Consider the following 9,464-nt stretch of genomic DNA (forward strand, 5'->3'; position numbering starts at 1 on the left):
ATTTGTTTGTACAATTTTCTATGAAAACATATAAACGACTTGTATGCGATCCGTAGCAACTACTAACGCGATGAACATAACAAATGCTCCGTCGCAATGGCCCCATGCAGCAGATCAAATCGTTACCACAAGTCCCAACCATGGCGGGAGGAAGGCAGGAAGGATTCTGAATCCATCACCCATAAAAGGGAGGCCAACCACTCTCTTTCTACGAACTCCATTTCTCTCTCTCCTCCGACCCCATCTCCCTCCCCCGGCCCCAATCTACTCTGCCCTGCTCTACTCTACTCACTCCCCCAACTGCCAGCCGAATCCTCCCTCTCTCTCCTCCTCTGTTTATCGAGCTCGGCCGAGCAGCTCCGCCATTCCCCAAGCACACCAACTCCTTCCAGAGGCCGACGCGGTCGGCGCCATTCAATGCCCCCCTGCCTCCCCATGCTATTGCACTGAGACGGAGGGCGTCTCTGGGCTCTGGGCGCCTCTGCTCTCCGAGACACGACGCAGACACCGCCACCTCCTTTAACTCGCCCTGCCTCATCGCTTCCCGACGCTGACTCGCCCGGGAACCCATGCGCCCATGCACCCGCACGCCTGCCCGCCGCGTTCGTGCGCCGCCTCCCTACAAGTCGACACCTAGCGGAAGCTGTCGCTGCCAGTGAGGTTCGGTGCGGCGCCGTGGAAGCGGCAATGGCGGCGGGGCGGCGGTTCCTGGTGTCGGCATGGTTTCTCGTGGCGCTGGCGATGCTCTCCTGCGCGGCGGAGGCGGATGACGGCGACGTGCTGCTGGAGGTGAAGCGCACGTTCGCCGGCGAACCCGAGGGGGTCCTGGCGGGCTGGAACGCCAGCGGTGCCGGCGCCGCGGCGGGGTTCTGCGCCTGGGCCGGCGTGGCGTGCGACGACGCGGGGCTCCGGGTGGTCGGCCTCAACCTCTCCGGCGCCGGGCTGGCCGGGCCGGTGCCCCGCGCGCTGGCGCGGCTCGACGCGCTCGAGGCGATCGACCTGTCCGCGAACGCGCTCGCGGGCCCCATCCCGGCGGCGCTCGGCGGGCTGGCGCGCCTCCAGGTGCTGCTGCTCTACTCCAACCAGCTCACGGGCGAGATACCGGCGTCGCTGGGCAAGCTCGCGGCGCTCCAGGTGCTCCGCGCCGGCGACAACCCGGGCCTGTCGGGCGCCATCCCGGACGCGCTCGGGGAGCTCGGCAACCTCACCGTGCTCGGCCTCGCGTCCTGCAACCTCACGGGCCCGATCCCGGCGAGCCTCGCGAGGCTCGCCGCACTCACGGCGCTGAACCTGCAGCAGAACGCGCTGTCGGGGCCCATACCGCGGGGCCTCGCCGGCCTGGCGAGCCTGCAGGCGCTCGCGCTCGCCGGCAACAAGCTCACTGGCGCGATACCGCCGGAGCTCGGGGGGCTCGCGGGGCTCCAGAAGCTGAACCTGGGCAACAACTCGCTGGTGGGCGCCATACCGCCGGAGCTCGGCGCGCTCGGCGAGCTCCAGTACCTCAACCTCATGAACAACCGCCTCTCCGGCCGCGTCCCGCGCGCGCTCGCCAAGCTCTCGCGGGTGCGCACGATCGACCTGTCCGGCAACATGCTGTCCGGCTCGCTCCCCGCCGAGCTCGGCCGGCTGCCGGAGCTCACTTTCTTGGTGCTCTCCGACAACCAGTTCACCGGCAGCGTCCCCGGCGACCTGTGCGGCGACGGCGATGAAGCAGAGTCCAGTAGCCTCGAGCACCTCATGCTCTCGACGAACAACTTCACCGGCCAGATACCGGAGGGACTCTCGCGGTGCCAGGCGCTGACGCAGCTCGACCTGGCGAACAACAGCCTCTCCGGCGCCATCCCCGCCGCGCTCGGTGAGCTCGGCAACCTGACGGACCTGATGCTCAACAACAACAGCCTCTCCGGCGAGCTGCCGCCGGAGCTCTTCAACCTCACCGAGCTCCGGACTCTGGCATTGTATCACAACCAGCTCACCGGCCGGCTTCCGGACGCCATCGGCCGCCTCGGGAACCTCGAGGTACTGTACCTGTACGAGAACCAGTTCACCGGCGAGATACCGGAGTCCATCGGGGACTGCGCGAGCTTGCAGATGATCGACATCTTCGGGAACCGGTTCAACGGGAGCATACCGGCGTCCATGGGGAACCTGTCGCAGCTGATGTTCATCGACTTCAGGCAGAACGAGCTGTCCGGCATGATCCCGCCGGAGCTCGGCGAGTGCCAGCAGCTCCAAGTTCTTGATTTGGCCGACAATGCTCTGTCCGGGCCGATCCCCGAGACGTTCGGGAAGCTCCGTTCGCTGCAGCAGTTCATGCTCTACAACAACTCGCTCTCCGGCACCATCCCGGACGGCATGTTCGAGTGCCGGAACATCACGAGGGTCAACATCGCGCACAACCGGCTCACCGGCAGCCTCCTTCCGCTCTGCGGCACGGCGAGGCTGCTGTCCTTCGACGCCACAAACAACTCCTTCCATGGCGGGATCCCCGCGCAGCTCGGCCGGTCGTCGTCGCTCCAGCGCGTGCGCCTGGGGAGCAATATGCTCTCCGGGCCCATCCCGCCGTCGCTGGGCGGCATCGCCGCGCTGACGCTGCTGGACGTGTCGAGCAACGCGCTCACCGGCGGCATCCCGGCGATGCTCGCGCAGTGCAAGCAGCTCAGCCTCATCGTCCTCAGCCACAACCAGCTGTCCGGGCCGGTCCCGGACTGGCTGGGCTCGCTGCCGCAGCTCGGCGAGCTGACGCTCTCCAACAACGAGTTCACCGGAGCAATCCCGGTGCAGCTCAGCAATTGCTCCAAGCTCCTGAAGCTCTCCCTCGACAGCAACCAGATCAATGGAACAGTGCCGCCTGAACTCGGCAGTTTGGTGTCCCTCAACGTGCTGAATCTCGCACACAACCAGCTCTCAGGTTTGATCCCGACGGCGATCGCAAAATTGAGCAATCTCTATGAGCTGAATTTGTCGCAGAATTACCTGTCCGGTCCGATCCCTCCGGACATTGGCAAATTGCAAGAGTTGCAGAGCTTGTTGGATTTGAGCAGCAACAATTTCAGTGGCCACATTCCTGCATCGCTCGGCTCACTCTCCAAGCTGGAAGATTTGAACCTCTCTCACAATGCTTTGGTCGGAGCAGTGCCGTCGCAGCTCGCCGGAATGAGCAGCCTGGTGCTGCTGGACTTGTCCAGCAACAAGCTGGAAGGGAGGCTGGGAGCAGAGTTCGGCCGGTGGCCGCAGGGCGCGTTCGCCGACAATGCCGGGCTCTGCGGCAGCCCGTTGAGAGGTTGCAGCAGCGGAGGTGTCCGGTCGACGTTTAGCTCGGTGACCATCGCGCTGGTGTCTGCTGCGGTCACGCTGGCGATTGTGCTCCTGATCATCCTGCTTGCCCTGATGGTGGTGCGGCGCCATGGACGGCGGTCACGGGAGGTGAACTGCACGGCGTTCTCGTCGAGCTCGGGTAACACGAACCGGCAGCTCATCGTCAAGGGCTCGGCGCGGCGCGAGTTCCGGTGGGAGGCGATCATGGAGGCCACGGCGAACCTGAGCGACCAGTTCGCGATCGGGTCCGGCGGGTCGGGGACTGTGTACAGGGCGGAGCTGTCCACCGGCGAGACGGTGGCCGTGAAGAGGATCGCGCACATGGACAGCGACATGCTGCTGCACGACAAGAGCTTCGCGCGGGAGATCAAGATCCTGGGCCGCGTCCGGCACCGGCACCTGGTCAAGCTGCTCGGGTTCATCACGTCCCACGACGCCGGCGGCGGCGGCAGCATGCTCGTCTACGAGTACATGGAGAACGGCAGCCTCTACGACTGGTTGCACGGCGCCGGCGACGGCCGCAAGAAGCGGGTGCTGGGCTGGGACGCGCGGCTCAAGGTCGCGGCCGGGCTGGCGCAGGGCGTCGAGTACCTCCACCACGACTGCGTGCCGCGCATCGTGCACCGGGACATCAAGTCCAGCAACGTGCTCCTCGACGGCGACATGGAGGCGCACCTCGGCGACTTCGGCCTCGCCAAGGCCGTCGCCGAGAACCGGCAGGCCGCCTTCGGCAAGGACTGCTCCGAGTCAGCTTCCTGCTTCGCCGGATCATACGGCTACATCGCTCCAGGTAATCTCAGCCCCTGAAACAAAATGTGGCAAAGTTCAGACGCGATTGCAGATTAGCAGATGCAGTTCCTGACACTGTGGAACGCGTTCACGTTTCCTCTGCAGAGTGCGCGTACTCCCTGAAGGCGACGGAGAGAAGCGACGTCTACAGCATGGGCATCGTGCTCATGGAGCTGGTCACCGGCCTCCTGCCGACGGACAAGACCTTCGGCGGCGACGTGGACATGGTGAGGTGGGTGCAGTCCAGGATGGAGGCGCCGTTGCCGGCGCGGGAGCAGGTGTTCGACCCGGCTCTGAAGCCGCTGGCGCCGCGCGAGGAGTCGTCCATGGCGGAGGTGCTGGAGGTGGCGCTCCGGTGCACGAGGACGGCGCCGGGGGAGAGACCGACGGCGCGGCAGGTCTCCGATCTGCTGCTCCACGTTTCGCTCGATTACTATCGCGCCGGCGAGAAGCGTTAGGATTTCCAAGACTGGGAGGGAAAACTAGTTCTAGAGCTGCCTTTTCTCTGTATCGTGATTCAGCTAAAATGCCTAAATTAGCTTATTTTTCATGAAATTAGCAACAAAGGTTGTGGTTTCAAGGGTTCGCCATTGAATCAGATCAAGAATGCCCTTTGTTTAATCATAAATTTTACTGAGTATGGAAATCGCTTGAAAAATTATTTGAAAATGGTTGAGATCCCTTTCATGTTACTCATTCTGCAAGTAGCTGTAACAGTAATGTGATTGCGAAATGAGAGACGGCACTAGAGTGCTCATAGGACTGATATGGTTCTATAACCTTTAAATAGGAAAGATTGGCAAATAAAAATCTAGAGAATCATTATGTTTAACAAAGATAAGGAAACAAATGCCACCAGACAGGAAGAATGGCGGACATGCAAAAGCACAATCACTATAACTGAATAATTTTGCATCAGAGAAGGTAAGCCATCAGATTCTGAGGCCATGATTGACATTTCTTACAGAAGCAAACCATCGAATCCATTGTGAAACAACACTTATTACAAGGCCACAGCTGAAATGTGGAAGCTGAGACAACAACTAAGACGACGGGGGTCTGCAGTCCTGACCATGTGTACTGACAACAAAGTTGCAAAAATACAGGTTACTGGCAAACAAATTTGAACACCTATTCGTCGTCATCTGCACAAAAGGTGGAACGAAAAGTTGTTATGCCACATGGCTACCAAACAGAATGAAGACTGCAAAAAATAAAAGTGGTCAAGTTTGTTGTTCCCAAAGCTTTGTGTACACAAATAAGCGCCTGTTAAATGGTCAACTGCACATGTATTTCAGTCACCAAAATGGCAAAACATAGATTTTACAGCAAGAAATTAGCATCATCCAGATATAGGTTAGTCATGCTCCCCCATTGTTGCAGCTACTCCTCTTCACATTTTTTGGTAATAAAACCATCCAATCTGGAGTCATACTCCGAAATTTTATTCTAGCTTCATCGGGTTTCCCTTAGCAGCAATTTATGGATTCCATTATTTTGATTTGGACCTAAGCTTTATGAGATATTTTGTTGATTTTCCAAGTAATGCAGACTCCATTTAACATTCATAGTTTTCAGCTCCTATCACATCATCAGTTTGACTGTCAGATATGTAATGGTGCCACCAGACTTTTTTTCATAAAAATCGACTTATGTACAACTATCTTAGTGTGGCAAAGTTAGATCATGTAGTGCAACAGTTTACAGACATTAAAGAACATTATGACAAAATGAGATAAATATCTCAATCTATTCTGGTTTATTAAGGGCTCCACATCGATAGAATCAGAATGAAAACGAAGAAAAAGAACGAAAGCAGTGAGCTAAAATCCATCACAAATAAGGTTGATAACACTCTTGTCATAGTGACAGTAACACATACACGCAATGATTTTTTGGAGGTTTATAAGGGAAAACAAAATAAGAAAAAAAAATCAACAAAACACTAATGAGGCCGTGCAAAATCTCTATAGAGTATTAGAGTTAAAACAAGAATACAGAATTACATTTCGACCGAATGCATTTGCAAGTTAAGGAATGATGCCTAATCCAAGTACTGTATTAATAATAGATAAGGCCAAAGGTAGCAATGAACTCCTCTCTCCATCCCCATAGCGAATATGAATTTTTGGGATCCCAAAATGGTGTGGCCACTCAGCATGCTACTCGAGGATCAAGGCTACATCTACAGTAAATGTATTTCAAACAATTTGCCAAAGAAAAATACAGATTTGTTGAGTCCATTGGTTTGAAACATCTTGTGCGAATGGATACTGTGCAAAACACAGTAAAGACAAATAAGAGTAAATTGCCAATATATAACTTGTTTGTACTACATTTGCTATCCACATCACACAATAAAAATGGAAGCAAATTCAGTCATGCTCTTACTCCCTATATGTCGTCATGAAAATTCTTCAGGCATCCACTTTCAGACACAACAGGCGACAGTGTAGCAGTTTGGGTCAAATCAGCATAGCTCTACATGTTCCAGGATGAAGATGAATCAATATTTTTTGGGGGGAAATGTTTTAAGTCCATCATTCATCCCTGCTACCATCAATGAAAGTTTTTCTAAAAAAAAAATAAAATGCTTGAAATTCATATGCTTTTCCTCTGTTTCAAACAAAGCTGAAGGGAAGTTTGCCAACGTAGCTCCTGGATGATGCATTAGTTTGTCTGCCACTAGGAAAGCCAACTTATAAAATAGTGTGTCTGATAGTGCTTGAAAGGGTTCAAAAATCGACTGTAGGAATATACTAGTAATTCCTCAAACACTCTAACATCAGTATCCAGATCAGGAAGCACTACCAACTCTTCTAATAGCATTGCATAACAAGGAGCAGCAGTGTTAAGTTTTTTTTTTTATTGTAAGTGAGAAAACCTGGCAACAGTGTGGCAAAACAAAGAACACAAAAATTGCAATCATGAAATATCAGAGCAAGTAAGCACAGTACCAATGTAGCGCCGTTCATTGGCTTCCCTGGCGCGTTCAAGCATCTTGTCAAGGTCCTCCTTGAGCTTCTCATCAAACTTTACTAGCTGGTTCACAAACACTGCACCAATACCCATCCCCAACACATGCTCCCAGGGATCTAGAAAAATTATGAAAGACAACCTCATGAGAATGAATCATCATACCTAAACGGATGCTGATGCAAAGCAGCATAAAACAATCATCAATGGTAAGGGGGAATTGGAAATCAGACGGACTATCAAGTTGACAGTATGACCCGCTAAATCAAGTGATATGGTATCTCATAGCTTCATAAACTGAACTAAAGACCCAAAATTGCGTGCGTGCTTTCTAAATAATATCATAATATTTCGCCTACTTCAGGAGAAAGCCAACAGCTAGGTCAAATCTACAGCCCGCAGACCTAAATCGCATCTAGGACTCGGAGGACCCAGGAAGGCGCCCAAACCAACCGAAATACCACGGGGCAGGTGGAGCCGCCGCAGATCAGGCGGAATCAAGCGCCCGGACGGCGCACGGAGCGCGGGACGCAATGCGGAGACAGATCACGAAACGGAGAATCGAACGGGCGATGGGGAGAGCGGGGAGGGAAGGGGGAGGGGCTATACGGCGCATGTAGGGGAGCTTGCGGAGGGCGTTGGAGTACATCTGGGTGCCCAGCCCCAGGAGGGCGCCGATGATCGTCGGCGTCGCCGGCATCCTGCCGCTCTCCTGCCCTGTCGGGGCGGACGGCGCGGCTGCGGGGGGGGCTCGGGGAGAGGAGTGGACGGCGACTGCGAGGGTCGGGAGGGAGAGAGAGTGCTGTGGCGAATGCGTGAGCGGAGAGGGGCCTTGCCTGACCTTCTTACCTCAGTTCCTGCAGTGTGGGCCGAGGGTGCGCGCGGAAAGAAAGAAGCCCATGGGCCTAAGTACATGTTACCCCGATTTGAAATTATTTTGTGGCATTCACTGATTCACAGCTTCCTTTGTTTTGCGACTTCCTTACCATTTCTCAACTAGCTAGATTATTACTTGTCCCAAAAAAATAGCTGTATTATACCTCCCCCAAAATAAAAATTTGTACTATTATAACACAAACCTCGGGAAACACACGAAAAATACTCATGTGGTATGGTAGTGTGGTGTAATTCAGCCCTGGGAGCTGCTTTTGTCAGCAGGACAAATAAGGTCAGAGTAGAAAATTTATTTATTTTTCGACAACTAAGATATCTTATAAATTTAAGGAACTACTATAGTAAGAAAATTAATCTAAAATTAAAAAAACATGATGGTAGAATTAACATGTTCCGATTCATATGCTTTTTTCCCCTAAAAAATTCAACTGCATCCTGGTAAACCTGTAAATTTGCACAGGTTTATCTAGGAACATAGAGAATTAAAATATTTTTATTAAGTTTTGAACATATATTGTCACGGAAACAGTGTTGTTTGAGAAGTATCTGTGTTATTGATGTCCAGATGCGGCTTTTTGATTGTTTGGACACTTGGATTCAGGGGCGTAGCTAGGATTTTGGGTTAGGGTGGTCCAGAGTATATACATAATACAAGTTTAGAATTGCTTAAACAACTAATATTGTATTAATAAAATATTTTACCACTTCAAACATCTTAAAATCAATAAATAAGTCTGAATTTTGCATACATGTTGGATTGTTTGATGGATAATTACTATACTTATACCTTGAGCTACTAATTTTAAGGTGGTCCATGGCCCACCTGTCCACCTAGCTAGCTACGCCACTGCTTGGATTGGATATAAATAGAGCACCAGAGTCCAAACAGCAGCCTGCAGGTACAAACGAGATATCGACGTCCAAGTTAATAGAAAATGGGAACAGGTGCGAGGTGGCATGTGTTAACTACATTGTTACTCAACCAACAAATATGACTTTTTGTGATCGTAACGTATGTGGCTTAGCGTGGGACATTCGATGATACACCCCGCCGCTTCCGATCCATTTCGGTGCCGGTAAAATGGAATCAAGAAATCGTGACAGCGGCTCGATGCACATCTTGAGTTCTTGACACAGCTGTCACAATAATCAGCCGTGCCTTTTTTTTACTGCTTACCACGTAGTTAGTATACTTTGTGAATTATTAGTGGTGACTTTGTCACCTCCCCATCACACACATTGTTATCAATTTGTTATTGCGTATACAGGTCAATTTGAAAAGGTAATTTTTATAATCTTATTCACTGAACTCCCAATAGCTTCATCTTGTGAGTGTCTGAGTTATACTGTGTGTGATAGAAAAAAAAATCTCATGTTGTGTTTCCAAATGGATATTTTGTGGTAAGGCCCAACACGCTCACTTTTCTTGACCACCGGATCAAAATCACTTGGTGGATAAAGACTGGCTTGCAGCGTACGCGGCCGCG

General features: G+C 52.6%; 2 protein-coding genes across 3 annotated transcripts; one reads left to right on the plus strand and one right to left on the minus strand.

The window, feature by feature from the left end:
* Positions 1-229: 229 nt before the first annotated feature.
* LOC120688438 (LRR receptor-like serine/threonine-protein kinase GSO1) lies at positions 230-4,787 on the plus strand. Its single transcript, XM_039970763.1, has 2 exons — positions 230-4,108; positions 4,213-4,787. The coding sequence occupies exons 1-2, from the start codon at positions 688-690 to the stop codon at positions 4,563-4,565; spliced, it is 3,774 nt and encodes a 1,257-aa protein (XP_039826697.1). The 5' UTR covers positions 230-687; the 3' UTR covers positions 4,566-4,787.
* A 189-nt stretch (positions 4,788-4,976) lies between these two features.
* On the minus strand, positions 4,977-7,919 carry LOC120688447. Of its 2 annotated transcripts, none has more exons than XM_039970776.1 (3): positions 7,693-7,919; positions 7,065-7,202; positions 4,977-5,252 (listed from the first exon to the last, which is right to left on the minus strand). In XM_039970776.1, the coding sequence occupies exons 1-3, from the start codon at positions 7,781-7,783 to the stop codon at positions 5,239-5,241; spliced, it is 243 nt and encodes an 80-aa protein (XP_039826710.1). In that variant the 5' UTR covers positions 7,784-7,919; the 3' UTR covers positions 4,977-5,238. The 2 variants fall into 2 exon arrangements, with proteins under 2 accessions (XP_039826710.1, XP_039826716.1); XM_039970782.1 differs by lacking the exon at positions 4,977-5,252 and adding an exon at positions 6,069-6,588.
* Between the last annotated feature and the right edge of the window lie 1,545 nt (positions 7,920-9,464).

The sequence above is a fragment of the Panicum virgatum genome, chromosome 2K (genome assembly GCF_016808335.1).
Source record: "Panicum virgatum strain AP13 chromosome 2K, P.virgatum_v5, whole genome shotgun sequence".
Lineage (NCBI taxonomy): Eukaryota > Viridiplantae > Streptophyta > Magnoliopsida > Poales > Poaceae > Panicum > Panicum virgatum.